The following is a 26450-nucleotide window of genomic DNA, read 5'->3' as shown; positions in this document are numbered from 1 at the left end:
TCAGTCGTACTGTTCTTAATCCTCTATGCTTTCTAATTCACTCAACAAAACCATTTTTCTCCAAAAATGTTCATTGGTACGAGTAACGGCCTATCAAGTTCCACCAGTCCACATGTATTTTAGATTTTTGAAAGTGAGAGGTCAATTTTTTTGGACGATATTTATCTTCCACGTTAGGCGATTTTTCTGTTTTCACAAATTGAGATGCTAGCAATTGAACATTACATAATTGTTTGCACGTAAATATTCTTGAGGGTTCTAGAAGCGCCTCGCAATGGGTGAGCTTTCAGGCTCCATTGTCCCGCCGCATGCTGTGTCCCATTTGGCATGTTTCCAAACGCCGTTTCTTTGCAACTTGTTGCCCGATTTCAAGCTCATATAAGGGCAAAATGCTATTGATAATCAAATTGTGAAAACTTTTGTCGGGCAACGAATGAAATCACTCCACCGAGCGCGTCGGAGGAGGGGCCTGTGCATGTGATGCCGTGTGCCTGCGTGTGTTCAGGCTCTGGGTGTTCCCCAAACCATTCAGTAAGCAAATCTCATTTAATCCTTCAACAATGAATACAGAACCTTCCAAATCACCCATCGTGGGCAGTCAATAATATTGAGAAAAAAATTGTAAAGTTCCGCTGTAGAAATATTCTCTTAAACAGAACAAACCTCGATGTTGGTCGTCGCACGCAAACGATTGTGTTCTTTGTATCTCTTTATAATGCAATCAATGTCAATATCCCTACACTTTCCAGTCCCCGGGAAAAAATGCGATAATCGACGAACATTGAAACCATATATTTTGACAGCGTGGTTTCTCTGCCTTTTGACTTACTCAACAAAACAACAAACACGAAAACCAAGCAAAACAATGTGTTGAACAAGCCACTTATTAGTGCAATATAAAATGAAGATATATATTCAACTGGCGTTTTTCTATGGTCATACGTTACAAGAAAATGGAACAAGGTTTTACAATTTTAACAAAAAGCTTTGTGGATTCTTTGATTTCTCTGGGTTTTTTTGTAAGAGGACGGACTGGAGTAGTGTGGCCAAACTTTGGATTAGCTAGACTTGACACTCTTTCTTTCACTTGGAAATATGTTAGCCCCCTCGCTGAGGGCATGTCCTCTTTGATAAGCGTGGGTAGACATGTTGTAGTGTTGTTGCCAGTGAATTCAAAACCAAACATTGTCCACTCTCAGGGTGGTCTGTGCAAAGTGTTTATTGCCTTCATACTATATATCTTTTTCTTGATCAGTGTACGTTCTCTCTTATTTCGTGGTGAGATTTTCATTAGAACTTTAAGCTCAGTGGTATAATAATAATAAATTAGAAAATATAGTATGCCAAATTATTGTTTTCAGAAAAATTAATGTGCACGATGGTTCGAAACTGCTCACTCCAGAAAATACATTTTGACCCCTCGGGGAATGGGATATTCGGTCAATGTTGTAGCCAATTACCGACTCGGGATATAAAGTCTTTAACTTCATTAGTCAGGTAATCAAAACATGCAGGGGTAACAATCAGCCAGTATAAAAACAAAAAAAAAACTTAAAATAACCTTTAAAATGGCAAAAAAAACAATTCAAAATAAAAAAAGGTAATATGGGACATACACAAACTGCATTTCAATGCGGATTGCATCAAAATATATTGCATGGACCCTTTAACATTAGATATAGGTTTACCTTTGTCCCTTACGTTTCCCTTATATTGGTGTACCCTTCTCCCTTATTATTTCCTCCTATTTGGGAATACTCAGACCCTCGGATCTACCTCCGTGTATTGCACTGAATGACAAACTTACAAATCACTCAGGTTAGTCAATAATAATTGAAAAAGAGGAGTATTAAAAGCTTTCTTTAGAAATTGTGCTCTCGAATAGAAGAGTGCAGGCTTCGATGTTGGCCACCGCACGCAATCGGTTGTGTTCTTCGTATTTCTTAAACTGCGATCATAGTTCATATCCTCCATTTTCTGATCCTCGGGCCATCACGTACAGAGGACACATTTAATACTTCTATTTAATTGTCATTCTAGATACGGTGATCCTCTTTGGCTGACGTCCGACTTAAATCACAAAGATGCAGCAAGAAAGATTAGTTCGGCGAGGTAAACCTAGGATCATAGCCGAGGAGTACAACCACTCACTCGGCAAACTCGTCAGCACAAAGAAAAGGGTTAAGCCAAGTCGTAAGTCGGCATTCATGGCCGCCTTTCCAGTCAAAGCCTCGCCCAGACTCCATCTTGTTGAAGCAGGAGCACCGGTCCTGTCATCGATAGGGGCTTCAATAAATCATCTTGAGCACAGCAAAACTGCGACAACAGAAGAAACAACCAGGAACTCTGAAGTGAAAAGGTATGACCGGGGAAATTACTCTGGAAATTTCAATTGACCAAATGCAAACTCATAATACTGTATAGCGAATATGACTATTTGTCAGAATTCTTAAGAATTGATCGTTATTTCCCCCATCCCAATCAACTACATGTATTAGTAAGCGACCTTTGGAATCAGATGTGAGTATCTGACATATTTTCCTTGTATACAAATGGTGGAAGAAAAGAGTGTATACAGGCCTAATAGAAACCTAACAAAGGTTAGGTAAATTGACAAAAAAAAACGATTGTCAGAGTTTTGTTGTCCATCTCATTCAGGAGATTTTATTGTATTTCCAACTTGCAGTCCCGTTGAAGTCAGACAGAAATTGCAGGTTTTTGTCCGAGGTCTCCTCTTACCAAAGACACTTTGCCTGCAACTGGATCCGGGGACATCCGTTTGTGACTTAAAGGCACTGGTTGAAAGTGAGAGTGGCATCAAGCCTGAAAATCAACATCTTTACATCGGGAGAAACTTTCAGGTGCTGCTTTTTACATTACCATATTTAATAACCATCAAAGAAAATTAATCCATTAATTTTTGTTTTAAATAATATCATCTGAGCGTATACATACCAAATCAATTGTGAATGGCTGTTTTGGCAGACGCAGAAACAGCTATTGTTTTCCTTTTTAAAAAAATCCTGTTATTTCTCTGTCCTTTTTCAGAGCTTTGTGACGAATGTGCTAGATATGAAAATTAAAGTGCCATCATGATTACGTCATCACAAGTCATGTGACGTCACATTAAAGAGACATTATTGTGCGACCTATATCTAGTAAACTAAGGTCCGATTTGGTGTAATGTGTGATAGTGTTATGTGTTGAACATGAATTAACACTAGTAACAGTCATTTCAAACAGCCAAAACAGCTTTGTTTGTTCAAGTGGGAAATTATTGGTTTCCTTTTTTTTCTAACTGCATTCCTTAAGTTTGTAAAATGTTGGTGGAAGGCGCGATGAAAGCATCGTTGATCTTTATGGAGTTTTTTTTTCTCGGGAAAGGAGTTTGTAAAAAAAAATGGTAAATTTCTTGCAAGGTATTCCGCAAGACCGTCTGGTCCTCTTGTATGGTACTGTTACGATTTGCAAATGTTATGTCAGTCAAATGAAGCAGTGTGCAACAGTTTTTCGCCAGGAGTCAAATTTGAAATATTATCAAAATTGCTTTGCAGCTTTGTGACCTACTCTCCATTCGCGACCATGGGATACAGCAAGACCAGAACATCAAACTTCGCGTTGGCGGCTTGTTAGGCGGTGGATCATTAGGTAACTATATCGGGGCATGAACCTGTCTAATCAGTTAAATTGAGTGTTTATTCAAAATCCACCTTTCAAAATGGAGAGGGAAATTCCTCCCCAATTTCGGCTTCATCCCTTTGCAAATGTCACATTACAACATGTTTAAAAAAAACTGCAGAAACGGCGACCTTGGAAATGACAGAGTGTACTTTGATTTAGGAGCATTTGCATGAATTAGCTGAAAGCATCATAAATGGTTTATTAGTCAGTACGATGGGCTTCTGATCTTCTGTAACCTCATCCCTGAGTGAAGAGTAGCTCATTTTCGCTTGGAGCCCCCAGAGCCTGGCTGAGATGATTGATGTAAACTGTTTATATGGTTTTGTACTCCAGACGAAGAGCAGTCGAGAAGCGATTGCTTCTCAAAATTGTCAGACGAGCTTGGACGAGGCTGGAAGAAGCTGGCCCGAAGATTGGGATTCAAGGAAGGACAACTCCACCCATTCGAAGAAGACAACAGGGGAAACTTACATGAACAAATCTTCCAAATGCTGGATGCCTGGTGGAAAAAGCAGGACAACCCCGCAGACGCTCCTGAAAAGCTGAGAGACGCTCTGAAAGATATGGGCCGTGTTGACTTAGCATCACAAGTTCCAGGTATGAAAACTAATTGGAAAGGTCAACTTACTCTTTATTGGTCAAGGTAAGCTTTTCATAAGGTGGTATTTTTGCGTCTGGGTAATGTAAACCAAACTAGGTTTTGCACTTTCTCCGACGTATAAACACTGCACACTCGGTGTGTTACCTCCCGAGTGAAAGTTGGGGAAAATCACTCGGGTGGGACTCGATCCCACTACCTCCTACTTTCTAGTGCAGACGACTTACCACTCAACCTCCGAGATAACGGGATCGGTTGGCTGGTTCGAATCTGATGTACATAGCAGCAGGTACCGCATAAACTGAAGGGTAAAACCTAATTTGATTTACATTACCCCGACACAAAAATTCCACCTTATGAATAGTTTATGCGGTACCAGATGCTATGTACATCAGATTCGAACCAGCCAGCCGATCCCGTTAGCTCGATTTAAAGATGGTGCTCCGGTGCTTTTCAAACAAAGTTTTCAATTTGTACGTTTTTTTAGTTTTACCTTAAGCATCTACAACCCTCCGAAAAGTTTTTTCATATTTTGTACACGAGGAAACCCTTATTAGTAGACCCAAATTATTGCCTGCGGGCCCGTTGCTAAGGGGGGGGGGGGGGAGTTGGCAAAAATGTATGAGCGTAAAAATCTACCACACTTGTGGAATTTTTCCTATGGTGTGCCCCCTAGCTGGTACTGTTGCCCCTCCTTATGATTGTGTGGTAGACACAAATAGTATTGTGAAGACATATTTCAAAAATTTAATGGTCGGTGGATTTTTAATTTTTTTTTTGGAAGTTTCATTAAAGAAATACCTTTGCACTGCTCGAAAAATAGCAATTGAAAAAAAAGTAATTTCTTTTTGTTTCCATGTAAAACGTGTAAGTGGTTCGGAGAACGCATCTTTAAACAATAGTGTACAAGGAGAACGTGCTTATGGTCGCCTTCACACTGAGGATCTCATATGTGTACGTCACTGATTAAGCATTTGTTTCACTCTCAAGTTAGTATGTTTTATGTGGAAATGATGAAGGCTGAATTGAGCATGTGCTTAGATACGACATGAACTTTAAAACACAGGGACGTTTTTTTAGTAATAACATTATGTTTTCGAAACACTTTCTTGCTCTCAGTTTGTAAGCGTGTTTCAACAATAAACATGTTTACAGCATTGATGGACAGCTTTTAGCAATTGAGCACTGATGTTTAGGAATAGGACACGAGCCATGTTTACAAAATGATAGCAAGATTGTGTTCAATTCCTCAACACAGCCTCTGTTTAATGTACATGCTGATAGTTTACTTTATTGTTCCCGATTTTTGTTGTTCTGCACAGGTATTGCAGGAACCTCTTTTGACGTTACACAGTGTGCAAGAGAATTGGCAGCGCATTACCGAGAGACGATGAAAATTAGGACACCTCTTAAAGAGAGACACATGTCGAGAGAGATGGATGACCTCTACGTCACCCCACAGCTACTGCAAGAAACGAACATACCAACTCCCGCCTCCTCATCGGAGACAAAGATGCAGGCAGAAACAGGCAGCCAATCGGAGCGTCCGAAAGATTCGGACATAGGTACACCTGATTCTCTTAGATCACAACCTGATACGGACAAAGGGTTTCATGTCCAGAAAATTCCCCTTGACTCTTATGAAGACATGCTAAAGCTTAAAGGAAATAGATTATTGATCACAGCTGAGGCGGGTTTTGGAAAAACCACACTCTTTAAAAAGATTGCCTACGATTGGGCTAATCTGAAAATCAAGGGGGATCAAACTGAAAACCAACAACAACCTGAATCCACATCAGTTCTTGGAAAGTATGAGCTTGTCTTTGTGGTCGAGGTCAATCGAATGGGTAAGAAATTTGACATCATTGACGCAATTTTCTCTCAAATAATCACTGACGGGAAACAGAAGAAGAAATTTAAAGACTTAGAAAAATACATCCATGACAACCCAGAGCGCGTATTAATTCTTTTTGATGGTGCTGATGAGATTTCCATGCAAACAGTAAAGGATGCACAGTGTGATAGTGGAATTGAGTTGAACAGTGTACTATCGTTCAGATCACTCAAGTCGTGCAAGGTTATAGTTACAAGCCGACAGAAAACGGCAAATGAACTGCTGAATATGCATGCGCACTACACAAAAATTAACATGGTGGGCTTTGACAAGAAAAAAAGGGAAATGTACGTGAGGAAATTTTTGAGAGAGTTTAAAACAAATGATCAAGATACCTTCCTTGAAAAGGTTCATGTATCTGAAACGTTGCGTAGTTCAGCGGAGATACCGTTATTCCTGGGGCAGATGTGCCACATATGGGAACATGAAGGGAAATTGCCTGATCGTATAACCAGCCTTTTTGGGGATGAGGCAAGTGAGGAAACAGACGAGCACGTTTCTGACACCGAGACACAATGTCACGTTTCCCAACTTGGTCGGATAGCTCTTGAAGGTTTGTTAGATCCAAATGGGGAGAAACTTTATTTCATGAAAGACAAGATCGACCTAAAAGACCGAGAGACTTTCGAGAGGGGCATGGATGATGGCTTGTTGTCCTTCCAACGTCTTAAGACAGGATCTCAATATTCGTTCCTGCACAAAACTTTCCAGGAATACCGCGCGGCGGTATACCTCGAAGAATTGTCAAGGACTGACAGAGAAGCCTTTGACCAATACCTGTCTCGTATATTTCATGGTGATGTGGAAAGCTTGGAATACGTTTTGCGATTCTGCTGCGGGCTGAACAGAAACGCGGCCGAGATGATTTTAAGGCGCATTGGGAAACTCTTAAAGCAAAATGAACTAGACACGGCCTTGCACAGAATTTCGATGTTGCTCCTATTTGAAGCTCAGTCAGAATCCCTTGTAAAATACTTTGTCGAAACTGGGAAGGTTGCGTTTCCATATGAACTCAAAGGCGAACTTCTCGTAGCTGCGCACTATTTCTTTCAAGTCGGGTCCAAATACACAACTCTGCACAAAGTTGGCATACAAGAAATTAGTGCAACATGTCGAGGTTTAGCTGACTTCACACTTTTAAAGGATATAATGACGTACATACAATATAAACCATCCTTGAACCTTGTACTGAATGAAATAAGTTGGGACAGCTTTGTGGATAACTCCACAGAGATGTTGAAATGTCTGAAGTCTTTAAAGGTAGATTTCTGTGATTGTAACCTTGTCAATCTTTTGCAAATGTTGTCAAATAACAAAACACAAATAGTTTCATTAACAACAAGTGGAACCATATCGCCCAATACTCTGTCTAAACAAGATATTCAACCAATTCCAACTCTAAAAGAATGTTATCATTTTGACTGTGGTCTGAAAAACAGTGACATCCAACCACTTTTTACTCTCCTTGCTGAAGCAGGCAGCATAGAGACGCTTGCTTTGACAGGAAGCAATCTACACGGTTTGCAGCCTCTTAAGGTAACTGCTGTTCCGACTCTGTCCAAACTACATCTCTATGATTGTGGTCTGACAAACAGCGACATTGAGCCGCTCTTTTCTCTCCTGTCAGCAGCAGGTAGCATAAAGACAGTTGTTCTGAGAGGAAATAATCTGCATGGTTTGCAGCCAGTCAGGATCGCCAGTGTCCCTTGCCTTGAAGATTTGCAACTATTCGACAGTGGTCTCACAAACAGCGATATTGAGTCACTTTTTATTCTCCTATCGGCAGCAGGCAGCATAAAGTCATTTCTTTTGTCAGGAAGCAATCTACACGGTTTGCAGCCTGTTAATGTTACTGCTGTTTCATCCCTGTCTGAATTACATCTTTATGATTGTGGTCTGACAAACAGCGACATTGAGTCACTCTTCTCTCTACTGTCAGCAGCAGGCAGCATAAATACTGTTTTTCTGAGCGGAAACAACATACACGGTTTGCAGTCTATTAAGGTAAATGCTGTTCCGTCTCTGGAGAAACTACTTCTCTATGAATGTAGTCTGACAAACAGCGACATTGAGCCACTCTTCTCTCTACTTTCAGCAGCAGGCAGCATAAAGGAACTTTTTCTGAGAGGAAACAATCTACACGGTTTGCAGTCTATTAAGGTAAATGCTGTTCCGTCTCTAGAGAAACTACATCTCTGCGAATGTAGTCTGAAAGAAACTGACATTGGGTCACTCTTCTCTCTACTGTCAGCAGCAGGCAGCATAAAGAAACTTTTTCTGAGAGGAAACAATCTACACGGTTTGCAGCCTGTTTATGTTACTGCTGTTCCATCCCTGTCTGAATTATGTCTATATGAATGTAGTCTGACAAATAGCGACATTGAGCCGCTCTTTTCTCTCCTGTCAGCAGCAGGCAGCATAAAGACAGTTGTTCTGAGAGGAAATAATCTGCATGGTTTGCAGCCAGTCAGGATCGCCAGTGTCCCTTGCCTTGAAGATTTGCAACTATTCGACAGTGGTCTCACAAAGAGTGATATTGAGTCACTTTTTATTCTCCTATCGGCAGCAGGCAGCATAAAGTCATTTCTTTTGTCAGGAAGCAATCTACACGGTTTGCAGCCTGTTAATGTTACTGCTGTTCCATCCCTGTCTGAATTACATCTTTATGATTGTGGTCTGACAAACAAGGACATTGAGTCACTCTTCTCTCTACTGTCAGCAGCAGGCAGCATAAATACTGTTTTTCTGAGCGGAAACAACATACACGGTTTGCAGTCTATTAAGGCAATTGCTGTTCCGTCTCTGGAGGAACTACTTCTCTATGAATGTAGTCTGACAAACAGCGACATTGAGCCACTCTTCTCTCTACTTTCAGCAGCAGGCAGCATAAAGGAACTTTTTCTGAGAGGAAACAATCTACACGGTTTGCAGTCTATTAAGGTAAATGCTGTTCCGTCTCTAGAGAAACTACATCTCTGCGAATGTAGTCTGAAAGAAACTGACATTGGGTCACTCTTCTCTCTACTGTCAGCAGCAGGCAGCATAAAGGAACTTTTTCTGAGAGGAAACAATCTACACGGTTTGCAGTCTATTAAGGTAAATGCTGTTCCGTCTCTAGAGAAACTACATCTCTGCGAATGTAGTCTGAAAGAAACTGACATTGGGTCACTCTTTTCTCTACTGTCAGCAGCAGGCAGCATAAAGGAACTTTTTCTGAGAGGAAACAATCTACACGGTTTGCAGCCTGTTAATGTTACTGCTGTTCCATCCCTGTCTGAATTATGTCTATATGAATGTAGTCTGACAAATAGCGACATTGAGCCGCTCTTTTCTCTCCTGTCAGCAGCAGGCAGCATAAAGACAGTTGTTCTGAGAGGAAATAATCTGCATGGTTTGCAGCCAGTCAGGATCGCCAGTGTCCCTTGCCTTGAAGTTTTGCAACTATTCGACAGTGGTCTCACAAACAGCGATATTGAGTCACTTTTTATTCTCCTATTGGCAGCAGGCAGCATAAAGTCATTTCTTTTGTCAGGAAGCAATCTACACGGTTTGCAGCCTGTTAATGTTACTGCTGTTTCATCCCTGTCTGAATTACATCTTTATGATTGTGGTCTGACAAACAGCGACATTGAGTCACTCTTCTCTCTACTGTCAGCAGCAGGCAGCATAAATACTGTTTTTCTGAGCGGAAACAACATACACGGTTTGCAGTCTATTAAGGTAATTGCTGTTCCGTCTCTGGAGAAACTACTTCTCTATGAATGTAGTCTAACAAACAGCGACATTGAACCACTCTTCTCTCTACTTTCAGCAGCAGGCAGCATAAAGGAACTTTTTCTGAGAGGAAACAATCTACACGGTTTGCAGTCTATTAAGGTAAATGCTGTTCCGTCTCTAGAGAAACTACATCTCTGCGAATGTAGTCTGAAAGAAACTGACATTGGGTCACTCTTCTCTCTACTGTCAGCAGCAGGCAGCATAAATACTGTTTTTCTGAGAGGAAACAATCTACACGGTTTGCAGTCTGTTAATGTTACTACTGTTTCATCCCTGTCTGCATTATATCTTTATGATTGTGGTCTGACAAACAGCGACATTGAGTCACTCTTCTCTCTACTGTCAGCAGCATGCAGCATAAAGGAACTTTTTCTAAGAGGAAACAATCTACACGGTTTGCAGTCTATTAAGGTAAATGCTGTTCCGTCTCTAGAGAAACTACATCTCTGCGAATGTAGTCTGAAAGAAACTGACATTGGGTCACTCTTCTCTCTACTGTCAGCAGCAGGCAGCATAAAGAAACTTTTTCTGAGAGGAAACAATCTACACGGTTTGCAGCCTGTTAATGTTACTGCTGTTCCATCCCTGTCTGAATTATGTCTATATGAATGTAGTCTGACAAATAGCGACATTGAGCCGCTCTTTTCTCTCCTGTCAGCAGCAGGCAGCATAAAGACAGTTGTTCTGAGAGGAAATAATCTGCATGGTTTGCAGCCAGTCAGGATCGCCAGTGTCCCTTGCCTTGAAGATTTGCAACTATTCGACAGTGGTCTCACAAACAGCGATATTGAGTCACTTTTTATTCTCCTATCGGCAGCAGGCAGCATAAAGTCATTTCTTTTGTCAGGAAGCAATCTACAAGGTTTGCAGCCTGTTAATGTTACTGCTGTTCCATCCCTGTCTGAATTACATCTTTATGATTGTGGTCTGACAAACAAGGACATTGAGTCACTCTTCTCTCTACTGTCAGCAGCAGGCAGCATAAATACTGTTTTTCTGAGCGGAAACAACATACACGGTTTGCAGTCTATTAAGGTAATTGCTGTTCCGTCTCTGGAGAAACTACTTCTCTATGAATGTAGTCTGACAAACAGCGACATTGAGCCACTCTTCTCTCTACTTTCAGCAGCAGGCAGCATAAAGGAACTTTTTCTGAGAGGAAACAATCTACACGGTTTGCAGTCTATTAAGGTAAATGCTGTTCCGTCTCTAGAGAAACTACATCTCTGCGAATGTAGTCTGAAAGAAACTGACATTGGGTCACTCTTCTCTCTACTGTCAGCAGCAGGCAGCATAAAGGAACTTTTTCTGAGAGGAAACAATCTACACAGTTTGCAGCCTGTTAATGTTACTGCTGTTCCATCCCTGTCTGAATTATGTCTATATGAATGTAGTCTGACAAATAGTGACATTGAGCCGCTCTTTTCTCTCCTGTCAGCAGCAGGCAGCATAAAGACAGTTGTTCTGAAAGGAAATAATCTGCATGGTTTGCAGCCAGTCAGTATCGCCAGTGTCCCTTCCCTTAAAGAATTTGAACTACGCGAATGCGGTCTGACAAAGAGTGATATTGAGCCCCTTTTCTCTCTTATTTCATCAGCAGACAGCATAAAGACAGTTGTTCTGGAAGCAAACAATTTTCACGGTTTATCAGAAGTCAGCGTCGATCCTCTCCCCTCTCTTGACTCAGTGGATGTATCAGGGTGTGGTCTGCAAAATAGCGATATCGGGGCAATCATCCATTTACTGTCATCACTTGGTCATGTGACTGAAGTCCATTTAAGCGGAAACGATTTGCACGGTAAAGACTTGGCAAATGCTTTGGCTGCCGTTCTTTCATTGGAAGCTTTTATTCTCGATACTGAGGTGACGCCGATGTCAAACATCCGACAAACAAACAAAAAAAGGCGCAAAAAGAAGATTTGCATGGTAATGTAATTCCCTGCCTGGGGATGTTTCACTGTTCATCTTTTTCCCTACGACTGAAATCAGTCAAGGTCCTTCTGATTGCAATAGCTGTCCGAGGCCTTTCAATTAGGACCCATGCCAGATACATATCAGCTGTCCTTCAAGCAAGAGCAGATCCCGGTTTGGCTTGGGGGAGGGGGTAGCTGTAAATATGGTTGTATATAGCAGGCTTGGGGGTATTTACCAAGAAGGTGTTATTTATACTCTATACCCCCTTAGTCAGGAATTAATGTTCCACAATTTCTCTTTCTATTTTTTTCCCCAATTACAGATTTGGTGCATGTTTCAAAAATTGATAAGATTCAGTTCACTGTAACACACACACACCCTATGCCGTTTGTTTATGGTGTAAATTGAGGATTTTCGTTTGTTCCCATTCCTTTTTCCTTTGTTTGTACTGTAACTTTTTTTGCAACAGCTCTCATTGGTTTTGTACACGTTTTCTAATGGAGGTCGTTCTCGATTTGGTTCCTGTACTCGATTTACCGATGATGTTGCACGTGTGTGTCCTCGATTTACAGCATAAACAAACGCACACACAGGCCCTAGTACAACTCTCCATGACAAAATACAGGAAATAAGATATTCATAACTGGATTTGCAAACATTCCTGGCACACAAAAGTGCAATGAAAAAAAAGGAAACAGAAAAATGAAAAGAATATTGGCTCTGCTGTGATAAAATTCTAACAGAGAACAAAAGTTGCAGAAATGAGCATTGGTCGAGTCAAGTGTGTGAGAAAAGTGAAACGAAGGAGAATACGTTATAATCCATAAATTAAGAATAATACGTCGTGTCAGTGCAAACAAATTTGTAAAAATAATCAGCTTTATGTGAAATTGTATTAAGAATCACCCAAAGATTATTACAGGAGAGTTTCATTGAAAAGTGTTGTGTCATTATGACGTAATTGATTAAAGTCATAAGGTCGTGTCTCAACAGATGAGTGCAAGCAAAAACGTCATATCTCAGCGCGTTTATAAGCAAAAGCCATACGATCCTGTTTGTGCAAAACCGTCGTATCTCAACAATTCTCGAAATCCATGTCCTTGTACCGATGTTACACCAGTTAAGGTTAATTTGGAATTTTCTTGAAAACAAATTATCATAATGAGAAAATAAGACAACATAATATTATTTTGTAATGCAAAAAAATAGTTAGTGGAAAATACAAGAAACAAAAATTATGTAGATGGAAAATAATATCAAACTAAAGATTATTCGTACAACGAATAAGACGGACTTATTTAATTGGACAAGCTTAACACCGATTTAAGATCTGAAGTAAAATAATATCCAAAGGCCTTATTATATTGTGTGTTCGTGCAAAAACGTCGAATCTCGACGAGTTACGACGTTTTGACAGAATTATACAAAGCGCGTCTTCTCAAGCAAAAAAGTATGTCGATTTGATTCATTTAAAAGTTTATCTAAAGTAACGCGGAACAACAAAGTATTCAACAAACATAACATGTTTCTGAATAAATTATCTTCTTGATGTTACCCGCACATCTCAGTCAGCGGAAAGTGTGTAGTAACCGATACAATTGTATTAGTGAAGGGAAACACATTGAAATGAAACTTGACAGGAAAAAAATATCTGGGTCACACAATCCGCAAGCAGATTACACACACCTTGCAGCTGACGCCATATCTTATATCGGGTGCATACCTATGTTCCCCAATACCGATGTTCCCCAATACCGATGTTCCCCGAAATCCCTACCCTATAACCCTAACCCTAGCCCTAATCCTAATCCATAACCCTAATCCTAAACCTAACCCTAAGGGTTTTGGGGAACATCGGTATTGGGGAACATCGGGTAGACCCCTCTTATATCAGGTATATGTTCCGCATGAGCAGACGTATGTTACTGTCAATTATTTTAAGTGAGAAAACAAAACTGTCATCAGTGAGGGCTCACCATGCAAGGGGTCTGTTGTAGCGATACTAATGAAAAATTGTTTCTAAATGTAAAAATAAAGGAGATTGCTATTAGCTGTGGCAGTCACTGTGGTATACTGTGAAAAAAACAACCACCGAGATTGCGGGTGTGCGAAATTTTAACTAGGATTCGGCCATTCTTTGGCCAGTGTGTGACATAAAATTGGTCTCATCTGATTTTTGAAGCTTTACCCCTTGTTAACTACATCTGACATATTACTTTCACCGATTAATCAGTTTATTACTTTTTACTCCCTACCTCAGAGTATACAGGGTGTCCCCAAAAAAAATGCTCCACTCTCCTTTTTTTTTACAAATTCAAGCAAACCTGAACAATCAGCCATAGGTGAACAATTGTTACGTGTGGTTGATTTACAAATAAGTATTTTTAGTCAAAGTCCAATAAATGGACAATGCCATGGTTGGTTGGTTTTCTCTTGTTTGCTTGACAACAACTGATGACTGGTCTTTCATAATAGATACCAAGTAGAATTTTTGAAAAGCACACTTGACAAAAATGACATTTTAAAATTGGTGGTTTGAGTCCCCAACGCAGTTGGCAAATGGAGGCGAGTTCATATTTAAGCATTTCTGTCCCAAGTGGATTGATAGTATGATCCAATTTGTTTAGTAGATAACAACCAAGACACATAGCATTCTTACCATGCATAATGAGAAAATGTATGCATTCAGGTTTGCTTGAATTTGTAAAAAAAAAAAAAAAGAAGAGGGGAGCAATTTTTTTGGGACACCCTGTAGTTTCTACTTTCACAAATTGTTCCAAAATATTAGGATGGGTCATCAAAGTTTGGTCGCGTGTGTGACATCAGACGTAAAAATGTTATCTGGCCCATACCGGATATTCACCCTTTTCAACAAAGTTCTAAGGACACACACCCATACTTATTTTGGAAGTAAGACTAATCTTTTGTGATTTACAGAATCCATAAACAATGTACATCCTCTGCTTTAGTTTTACTAAATGGGAATTGTTCTGTGGTCACGTGAGACATTTTGATTGGTCACGTGTGTGACATTAAAAATGTTGCCAATTTTATACACGGAACGACCAACTTATGAAACTTCTTATACTCACTAGCAACATTTTAGTAAACAATAATTATTTGTATCACATCACATTAAAAAATGTGATGCTTGAGATGTGCATAAAGAATGTGTTTTGTATAAAGTTGTAAAAAAAAGATCACATAAAACATATTTGTTAATTGAATTGTGTAGTACTTAATGTGCAAGTAACACCTATTGTAATACACTCCGTATCATAAATGTATGCCCTATTATGTTAAATGCCAACATTCTAAAGTGAAATCATTTCACAGATGTTCGTTCTGATATTTGGCTTTGTTGTATTGAAAAGGTGCTTAATTGTAAAGACGCAAATGCTGCTTTGTGGGAAATAATATGGGATTTTAATCTGCATGTTTAGAACAGGTAGAAACATCGGGTTTGAGAATGAACGCAAAGAGAGAGAAAGACGCTCATTTGTAAAACAAATTTTGTTTTAAATATCTATGATTGTCATGTGTTTTGGATATACTAATCATATTAAAGTGAATATCTGAAGTTGAATCTTCACAAATTCCACCAACTTGCCATATTTTTGAGCGAGTGGGAGCACTGCTGTATAACGGAGGCATTTTGAGGCCAAAAATGCTTGCAATATCTCTTCAACTGAAGCAAAGTTGTGTATTTTACACTTGCTTCGACGCAAACAGTTATGATTGTACAAATATAATTGTGGAATTGTTGAAAGTAAATCATTTTGTACTAAAATATATTTATTACACTTAACGTCCCATTCCTTCGAATATGGCTGCTATATTTTGTTTTATACCAGTTTATTTGATATTCAGTTCAGTTATGATTTAAGTGATAAAAGTACATAAGAAAGAATATTAACAGCCAAAATATGCAAAACGTTTATAGTGACACAGTACAGAGAAACGATTTGAGGTCGGATCAAAATAGGGGTTAACGTCGCACTGAAAGTTACGTTGAATTGTACAATAATACTTTACATATTTTACCTTGGAACTATTTCTAAAACGGAAAACATGTACGATAAAAAAGTTTGTCAAACAATATCTGTTAGTTGGTTGATTTTGTAATTTAAACTTATTTGTTGAAAAAGACAGTGTGCCTATAATTAGTTGCAGATTTTGACATTTGTAATAGATGTGTCTCATCGAAATTGAATACAAATTGCAACCAATTTAAAAAAAAAATGTTTTTAAGAAACAACTTGTTTTGAAGAAACACCAATGATATAAGAGAAGCCCCATTTATAACTGTTGTGGGCAACGGGCAATTAAATGTGTAAACAAACCTAGCAACAAGGTCAATGTCCATATTTATGACTGATGTTTACCCTAGTAAGTAAATACAGTTTCATTGATATATTTCTGAATAAAACGGTTTACGCAGAGGATCATATGTTGGATAAATTTTGTTAAAAATAAATAAAAATTTCTGCTAGAAAACAAACCAGTTATTTAGCATGTACAAAGCTACCTAGAATGCTATATTTCCTTATATCCCCTCCCCGTCCGCATCACCGCCCCTCCCAAGTTCTTTGACAGAAATATGACATCATCTGGAAACAGTCCAAGATTTAACATCGGGGATGGCAGAGGGCTTTATGTCAACGAATTTACAAGGGGAATCGGCCGGGGATAAGGTATTGGAACAGGTGGATCAAGGGACAAAAAGGGACTGAACCAATGGACCAAAATGTGGAATTGAAGGAGATGGACGTTATTAATTCAGAAATTGTAAAGACAGTTTGTTTCCAATAATGTCACCAATTCACACGCGTACGCAGTAGAGGAGTGGGGGACCCCCCCCCCCTTCAGTCGCTGAAAAAAATGTTTCGATACTGGTAACATGGACACATTATAGTAATATTTGACTCCTACATTTATTCTCAAAAATTGCCTTATAATGGGGAAGAGGGTATGCCCCCTGACCTCCTATAGCAGGGGCACACCTTCACTCAAATATCACCCCCCCCCTCCCCAGTCTCCATGCGCTTAGATCTGCCCCCGGCCTTGAACGGGTCAGTCGTTTACACCCCCATGCCCCCCCCCCCCCATAGGGCCCATTCATGCATCGTGTATACGTTTCTGCCTACGCATAATGAATAGCGCCCTCTTTCAGAATCCCATATCCACCAAAAGGATATTTGCATACCGCCTACCTGCATGTGTACCAACTGAAGCATTTTTGTTTTTAGTAATTAAGGAATATTTTGTCTTTGTGGGTCCTACGCCCCCCCCCCCCGCCCTCTTCCGTCCAACTTAACCGTCAGCCAATGAAACAAATTTTCTTTTGGCGCTGCAATGTATTGTTTTGTTGTTTAAAACCTATTTTCTGATGAATCAACAATTGATGGACCCAGCCAGAAATTTAGAAAACGCCCTCTTGTGGTTTGGTCTTGTGGCGCTCGTCAAAAGCAGGAGTTGTTACAAAAATCCCTCAAGTCAAAGCCATTTCTTTCAAAAGCCTGGCGATAAGATCAGGTATAATATAAGATATAAGGTCAGGGTAAGATCAAGACAGCTAAAATCACAACAATTTAAAATTCAGAACACGTTTATTACACCAAGTCATAAAACATTTTTGGGCTATGTAAAAGACTGACACTACATAGTCTTGTTCCGAGACTAGGTTTCAAGTTTTTTTCCGTACTTCAGCCAGTCCCTAGCTTCGCTCATACCCCCCCCCCCCCCCCGCCCTGCAAACAGGACGTTGGTCAGGGCTGACGCCATTTGAGCTCTCATTGGATAGATTTGCGTGATCTGTGACTTAGAACGCGTCACACAAACTAGCTTCCGATGCCCATCATGCGTAGCGCGCGCTAGCTGCGCTTGCGAAGGTCAATCTGTACTTCCTACACAAGATGTGAAGCTCATCAGCCCTTACCAGCGCCCTGTTTGCAGGGCGGGGGTACGACCGAAGTCCCTGGCAAGCGAGGTCAAACCGCCACGGCGGTAGAAGTCGCTATCACCAAGATGAATGAAATTCAGTCCTGGATATCAAATTATTGAGACTGGAGCCAGGAAATTCCTGGGTCTGCTTCATCTTGTTGTTAACGCCCTCTACCGCTGGGACGGTTTGATCACGCTTGCCATTACGGGAGTGAAATCCAATCCGGCATTAGGAATTTTGGCACCGAATCCAAGAAATTCCTGCCAATTTTCCCAAGATTTGGTTCGATTCATCTTGTTGATAGCGCCCTCTACCACAGCGGTTGCTTGTTCGTGCCTGCAAGTGATCAGCTGATCGTGGACCAAGACTAACACGTCACGGTTGTTTGGATAGATTCTGGGCTCCATTTTTCTACTTGGGCTTTTCGGCATGCATTGCAACTCCTCCGCTCTGCCTAACAAAACAATTTGTAAAATCGACAAGGCGCGTTTCGTTATCCATTCATAAATTCCCGCTAAAAACGTTTTTCAAGAGCCTGCACCCATTCTCTCCGCTCTTTCTGTATTGAGATCGATAGCTTCTCACTGCAAAAGGAAGTGCTGCGTGAAAGGGGATGTGACATGGAGTAAATGTGGAGATTTTCGGGAAGGAATGGGGGTTCGGGAGTCCACAGAGCGTGGAAACTGGGAAACAGGGGAACCAGGACTTCAATCGAGAATATTGTCGGTTAAAAGGTTCCGTCACTAATAGGACCTACGTGTCAAAAGAGTGAAGTGAAGCATATTGGGATTTTTTTTAATCAATGATTCGTGTGAACTTCATTTAACGAAACCACCACAAAACGTGTATGTGTGTATTGTGTACCATAGTGAAGGGTTGTTGTATACCGAAATGGGCTTGGATATTAGCCTCTTTTATTTTGTGAAATCAAATACGGCTGTGGGACCGGCTTACTTTGACTTGTCTTGGATTCCTGTTCAATTTCATATTACGCTCAATTTTGTTTAGTTACTGGCTGGCGATTTTAACATGTTAAGTTGGGTACAGGATTGTTCTCAAACCAGCCTAGGCCTACAGAAAAAAAAAGATACTGGATTTCTTTTGCGCTTAACTTGAGTCTGTTCATTAATCTGATTTGGGTGAGGTGTTTCAAATCACTGACACGTTTCCCATATCCAAAAACTATTGAATGTTAGGATTGGGATTGGAATAGTGGAGTGCTATTACAGTACTGCAAGCCAACGTTTGTTTTTGAATGCTGTGTCTATAGGAGACAGAATGAGGCCATTCGTCATGGCGTTCGATCGGAAAACAAAGTTGCAACGGCATTGTAATCTTTAACATCCAGCATTGTGGTGTCATGATAACAACCAAAATGGAAAAGGGAGAATCGTTAATGAGGAGGGTTTGACCTATGTTAATTCAAAACGATAATGAAAACACGTAATACAGGTTGGAAATGAAATCGCCAACTACACTGCACAAATCCTTCGCCTGGCATTGCGGGATTCAAATTAGAATAAAGGAAGGAGGTTACAATCCCCAGGGCACGTATGTTCACGGCCCATAAGACTAACGGTCATTATGCACGCGCATGCGCACGGCAATAAATTGCAGACGATGACGGTTTTCCCCGCTAGCAGACGACACACTGCGGTTAAGTTTGACGAACGAAAAAATGACACTTGTATCGAAGACGAGAACAGTCCAGTCCGTTACATTGGTTGGAAGAAAGAAAACACAATTAATTCCAAAATGTAAGGGGATTTGTAAAGGAAATGATAACTTTAAATAATAATAAAGTGGAATTTGAGGAAGCTTTCCGACGGTTTGAAAATGGAATCCACCAATTTACCTCTTCAACTTCCGTCAAACATTTTTATTTCGAAATCATTTTTGATTGGAAAAAATCAAACGTTCTACCACTCTTCGATAACACAGAAATATTTTCATATACATCTTACTCGAATGCATATGCAATTTTAAGAGAAAAACGTACTTCAAATCACTGTTATTTTCGTCGTCCTGAATGACCGTTCGACTCGCTATTTGAAAAATATTCGATTCTAGATATCGAATACTCGTGTGCATGGGCGAATACTTACTCGCATTGTGCTTTCGGTCTATACTTTAGTGCGAATATTCGGTCGGTATCGATACCCATATTTCGGCAGCGCCGAGGCCCATTGGAATAATGGCTTCTATTGTATGGGAGTACGAGTGCAGTACACAGAACGGAATGAATAGGATTTTACTACCAGTCCCATTTTTTTAACACCGGCACTACACTTAAAGGACACTTTTCTATATCATTGTAAATAATATCCAAAATAATATCCAAAATAATATACAAAGAGGCTTATTTGATGAATGATAAACCAAGATGCTTGTTCTATCTTTACAAACTCGTATATTATGCAGGCTATTGTTAACGGGGTGTTGGGTATTAAGATAATACTAAGCAAGTTGCAAATTTTGCATAACTTACCCCATTTTTTCTGCTAGTAAAATATTTTAAAAGCGGGAGGGGGAGGGTGCTACCAATTTTGAAATGATGAAACTGTTACAGGATAAAGTGTACAAGCTTAAACAAAGACTGACTTCAACATTTATTCAAGGGAGATTTTCAAACTGTCTTTATTTGTTAGTCAAATTAGTCAGACATTCAAAGATGGATTCAGCATTTTTTTTTGGGGGGGGGGGCAATTGAGAATGTGAACTTCAATCAGTTACATAAGTTGTACAAAAAAGCAATCAAATAACATCAAGCTTACTATAAAACTGGAATGGGTTCACCATTCACACAAACTATCACAAGTATTTAAAAACATATTTTGTTGGAATAGGGGGCATGCTTGTGGGATCTTGTGCACATTGAGTAATGTAAAGTTTTTAAGATGTTTATGTTTCCAAAAAACATGACTTTGAAAGTTCAGTCTTTAAGTGCAGCTGGATGTTTTGTTGTTGTTGCGAACAAAGTCTGCATGTTTAATGTAATATGTACATTGACTGAAACAAAATATCATATTGAATGAAAACAGGGTTATCCGTGTACCGGTTAAAGAAGCCCAACCATAAAATTCAGGCCTGGAAGATATCTGAAGGCCTTTAAAGCTGTACGGTGCAAAGTAAAATTTGCGCAAGCATCATTAAGTAATTTGTAAAGTTCATTTGGGTAAAGTACATAATTCCATAATATCCAGATATTGGAGATAAACATCACTGTTCAGGTCCTCGGGTACCCCGTTCCGATGCACACGCCAATGTGTCTCCCAGCGACTCTTCAAGAATAAAAACACGATGCACAGTACTTCAAAGTTGCCACTGAGGCTGCTCCTGGCACTGACAGCTAACATGGGCGTTATAGCTGGGAAAATAAAAAAAACAGGCAATTATCCAATTATTAAACCACAATTTTCTGCTAGTTATTATCTTTTGGGAGGGGGTATGGGGGAACGTGCGCCCTGGTGGAGGTTCATGCTGCTCCTTGTCCCCCCCCCCCCCCTTCCCCCAGTGGCCCCTTCCCCCAATTTCAAATATTGAATTGCAAAAACAAAAACAAAATCGGCTTGTTGGCGGCTTGTTGGGCGGTGGACCATTAGGCAAATATATTGGGGCAAAAGGCTGTCTCAAAAAGCAGTTAAATTCAGTGTTTAACCAATATTCACTCTTCAAATCTGAGGGAGACATTTCTCCCCAATTTCACATCACTACTGTGCTGTAGAAACGGCGACGTTTGAAATCACCAAGTGGGGTTAATTTCTTTTAAAATATATTCATGAAGGTACCTGGCTACCTGTTCGACCAGTCAAAACGCTGGACGTCTGATTATGGTTAACCTCACCCTTCAGTGAAGATGAATTTGCTTTCGTTTTAAGCCCCTCAAGCCGCCCTGCGATGGTTGATGATTTCATATGCTTTTGCATTCCAGAAGAAGAGCAGTCGAGAAACACATAATTCTTAAAATTGTTAAGCGGGCTTGGACCACACTGGGAGAACCTTGCCTTCACTTTGGGATTCTTGGTCAGTGTGGTCGACACATTCAGAGCAAACTACCCAGGAAACGTAGAACAGCAAAGCTTCAGGATGTTAGATACATGGTGGACGAAACAAGACAACCCCGCAGACGCTCCTGAGAAGCTGAAAGAGGCTCTGGAAGCAATAATACGTGTAGACTTAGCACTACAAGTACCAGGTATAAGAGGTGACCGAAACAGCTAATGTACTTTTTATATTATTTTAAACGTGAACAAAGAAATTGACTGGCGCGGGGTTTGAACCTGCGACATCCGGATTACCATTCCGGTGCTTTAACTACTGTTACATCAAGCCCTTTGTCAGGTCGTCAGTTTTAGATATCATCAATGTGTTACTTTTGACGTCAATAAAAAGTAATGCGTCTACGCATTTCAGCTGGAGAAGAAGGAAAGCCTTGTGTCGCGTTGGTCTTTATGTTATGTTATGTTTCGCTGGGTTGTGGCCACACTATCCAGCCCTAAATAGTATAAGCGTCCATGACCAAGTTCGGAATCATAATTGTATCTGTCATGCAACGTTGTGGCTGCAAATCCAGTGTCAAAAAAGGAAATAAGCCAGTGCATGCGACCCGTTGTCCCAAGGCATTCGCTCTTCCCCAACTGATTTGGTATATTGTAGCCAAGTGAGGTTGATGTTCAAGCTATGTTACGGTGCAATGCGGCTGGTGTAACAGACAGAATTTGACACTTGTAAACAAGTCTAGCAGACTTTCCTTATTTGCATAATTATGCATAAAAGCTCTGGCATTTTTGTTGCCTGAGGGCACTGTTTGATTGGGTGTGGTCAGCTCCTTGGACATGCATGACCACATGTACATGTGTATGTACATGTAAGTAGTGGAGGTAGACTTCCTGGCACACTTTGACCTTAGGCATAGAAATATGTAAAGGTCACATAAATATGTAAATATGTAGATACAGATATAAATATGAATGAATGGGGTTAGGAAATTCTGGCACAGTTTGACCCCTAATGAATGGATGGGATGAATAAGGAATAGGTGAGGGTAAGGAATTGGGTACAGTTTGACCTACTCTATGGGAAAGATTGCATATATGTATGGGGGGAAAATTTAAAATTTATAAGTACATTTTGACCTTAGCCCTAACAATACAGTATACATTGTACATGTAGTTATACGTATCTACACGTGTATTACATGCGGTTTACGCAATCCGAACACGGTAACCTGTGGCCGCAGTAGTTAATCCTCTCGGACAATAGACTGTTGACGTAGCTAGGTGGCCGGAAGTGAGCGTCGATCCCAGATAATCCTCTCGGACAATAGACTGTTGACGTAGGCGCGCTCTCGTGTGGTGAGTGGGTATTCTGTCCGACAATGGGACTGTAAGTGGCCGGAAGTAATTATTGATCACTCCGTGGAGGTTAGCCGGAACAGATCGATATTTTTCGAAAGGGGCCACCGTAGGCCGTGGTGTGAGGCATAGTTTAGAGATGTTGTCAGAGTTACTAATTATTTTTAACCTCTGCGTATCATACGTGAAAAAAGTCAACGAAACTGTCGGATGGTCGAGTTTTAAAAAAAGTTTGAAAAAATTAATTTATGTATTTGTAGTAAACAAACACTCACCGGTGAACATCGTACTTGCACGGTAAAGTCCGATGATTGTTTTAACCATGGAGGAATTGTGTTAATAATAGATCAGAGAGCTAATGAATCATGCGTTCTATACGGAGACCGATGGTCGATCACCCCTCGATGACCGCACCGATGGAGCAAATAAATAATTCCGTGCTTCTGCACCGATATTTGCCTTGGCATATTGTGAATGTTATCCAGGTGCAATACCATTTGCACAATATTCTTGCACATTACCATCAGAACCATCTATGTATCTGTGTGCGGTGGTCGTAGAAAATACAAACTCTCAGCGTCGGCTCAGTCGGTACGGTGTGTACAGTATGTACACGTACATCTGTATTAAGGGACTGACTGCATCCTACACATTGTATATTTACACCGTCCGATCAGATCGAGCTGTTTCCCTAATCCATAAAGACGTAATTCTTTCAAGACGTGTTCATTATATCGATTATCTTGCACTGACTTAACCTATCTGTATGTACAGTGGGGGATGGATTATTGAGCGTTCTAAATATCGCTTGCCAGGAGTTACGCAACAGTAGTGAACGCAGACTCCCTCGGACAATGGGACTTAATTGGCAGCGCACGGTATGTGTGGGAGCTTCATATATCTGTACGTGAAAGAAGTCAATGAAGTTGACTGACTAAACATGATATCAAGCCTTAATACCCCTTTACCGTTGTCTGTACAGGAATGCACCGAACCCTAGTTGTACCACCGTGCCGGACTTGTTTACAAAATCAAGGATATATATATAACTAGGTCTTTTGTGTTAAAGCAATGGTATGTACTTCCTGATCCATCAAGATGAAGATGACGTTAACGAGGAAGACAGTGACGATTAAAGACTAGTCAACGTTACATTAAGATCACTGATGATTTAATTATAAAGAATACATTTAAAAACAAATTCAAAAACACACGAGTGTTTCAATGAGAAATGACGTCAATAAAGCAATAATGTTATCATGTATACACTTTCTGCAGTTGTATTTTTCTTTGTTAGTGTTGTCTTACAGTTGAACAATCGGGAAAACCCTACTGTCAAGCAGTCATATAATTAGTGTTTGGACACGCCCTGTCAATAATCCCCGAAATATTTACGGTCTTTAATGCTTCATGTATGGCTTTATCACGCGCCGTGTTCAACTTTGGGACTTTGTTGGGGGTAAAAAAGTTAGTTGCCTTATGACACTCTAAATCTTCAATATAAAATAGAAGTACATACCATTGCTTTAACACAAAAGACCTAGTTATATTGTGGTAAGAGCCCTTTAGTAAGATTGAAAGACATTGTTGGATGAAAATTGTTTGTTATTTATACTTACCATTGATAGATTTATAGAGCACTTTGACTCAAAATTAGTTTTTGGGCTTTTTTCTGTATTCTTATAGTTGAACCTTGCTTGCTTGCTTGCTACTTGCTTACTATTACTTGCAACCTGATTGTTTGCCACATCCTACTGTACACATTACTTGCTACTTGAGACACCACTGTGAATTGTGAATTAAACCTTGTGACAACAATCCAAGCATGAGTTTGAAACTGAGCTTATTAGTATTTCTGTAATCTGGGGAGGTTACAGCTGGTGAAAGTGGCCAGATATCACGGATCGACAAATTCTTGACCACATGTAAAGGGTCCAATTTTGTTTAACTTCACAGATTCAAGCATTTTTGCCCTGACGTTAGCATGCGTTTTGCTATGCTGACTGCTAACGGTCGGTGAAGATTACATGTACGAAGGTTAATGTCTTTAGTATGGCTTAGAATCGACAAGAAATTTAAACCGTAATTTCAAACGATACGGACGTCTTTATGCATCTGCGATACATGGCTGTACTCCAATGTTGCTTTATTGCACAGGCATTGCAGGAACCTCTCTTGTCAAACTTTTTCAAGTGTTATTAAATAACACACACATAGATGCATTAAGAACAACTGGCAACATTTTGCTCGATACAGTGTCTAAACAAAACGTCAAAGCAGTTCCATGCCTGAGAGAACTTATACTTTTTGACTGTGGCCTGAAAAAAAGTGGTATTGAGCCACTTTTTATTCTCTTGTCAGCAGCAGGCAGCATAAAGAAAGTTGTTTTGACAGGAAATAATCTAAACAGTTTGCAGCCTATGAATGTAACAGCAGTTCCATCTCTGTCTGAACTGCATCTCTATGGGTGTGGTCTGACAAACAGTGATATCGAGCCACTATTCTGCTTCCTGTCAGCAGCAGACAGCATAAAGACAATATTACTGAGAGGAAACAATGTACACGGTTTGCAGCCTGAAACGATCACAGCTGTTCCCTCCCTGCCTGCACTACAACTCACAGAATGTAATCCGTCAAAACGTGATATTGAGCAGCTTTTTATTCTCCTGTCAGTAGCAGGCAGCATAAAGACATTTGCTATGCAAGGTAACAATATACACGGTTTGCAGCCTATTAAAACTGCTGTTCCATCTCTGTCTGCAATACATCTCGATCAGTGTGGTCTGACAAACAATGACATTGAGTCGCTCTTCTCTCTCGTGTCAGCAGCAGGCAATATCAAGACACGTTTGCTGGGAGGAATCAATCTACACTGTTTGCAGCCTATGAATGTAACAGCAGTTCCGTCTCTGTCTGAACTCCATCTCTATGATTGCGGTCTGACAAACGGTGACATTGAGCCACTATTCTCTCTTGTGTCAGTAGCAGGCAGCATAGAGACACTATTTCTGAGTGGAAACGACTTACAGGAATGCAATCTGACAAACCGTGATATTAGGCCACTTGTACTACTCCTTTCGGCAGTAGGCAGCATACAGACAGTTGCTTTGAAAGGGCACAATCTACACGATTTGCAGCCTATAAATGTAACTGCTGTTCCATTTTTGTCTGTACTAGAACTCAATCAATGTGGTCTGACAAACACTGACATTGAGTCACTCTTCTCTCTCCTGTCAGCAGCAGGAAGCATAGAGACACTTTTTCTGATAGGAAACAATCTACAGTTTG

General features: G+C 40.2%; 1 protein-coding gene across 1 annotated transcript; it reads left to right on the top strand.

The window, feature by feature from the left end:
- The first annotated feature begins 2192 nt into the window (after window positions 1-2192).
- Window positions 2193-3693, top strand: LOC119725042. The gene is made up of 3 exons (XM_038196757.1): window positions 2193-2359; window positions 2687-2861; window positions 3555-3693. The coding sequence occupies exons 1-3, from the start codon at window positions 2208-2210 to the stop codon at window positions 3666-3668; spliced, it is 441 nt and encodes a 146-aa protein (XP_038052685.1). The 5' UTR covers window positions 2193-2207; the 3' UTR covers window positions 3669-3693.
- Window positions 3694-26450: the final 22757 nt, after the last annotated feature.

Source organism: Patiria miniata, unplaced genomic scaffold (genome assembly GCF_015706575.1).
Source record: "Patiria miniata isolate m_02_andy unplaced genomic scaffold, ASM1570657v1 HiC_scaffold_1, whole genome shotgun sequence".
Classification (NCBI taxonomy): Eukaryota; Metazoa; Echinodermata; class Asteroidea; order Valvatida; family Asterinidae; genus Patiria; species Patiria miniata.
Note: the sequence above shows the minus strand (reverse complement) of the source record. Positions and strands in the feature narration are given on the sequence as shown.

Coding starts and splice junctions, on each gene's coding strand:
- LOC119725042 (XM_038196757.1), top strand. CDS start 2,208: ATGGCCGCCTTTCCAGTCAAAGCCTCGCCCAGACTCCATCTTGTTGAA. Junction 2,360..2,686: donor AGGAACTCTGAAGTGAAAAG/GTATGACCGGGG, acceptor TCCAACTTGCAG/TCCCGTTGAAGTCAGACAGA. Junction 2,862..3,554: donor ACATCGGGAGAAACTTTCAG/GTGCTGCTTTTT, acceptor ATTGCTTTGCAG/CTTTGTGACCTACTCTCCAT.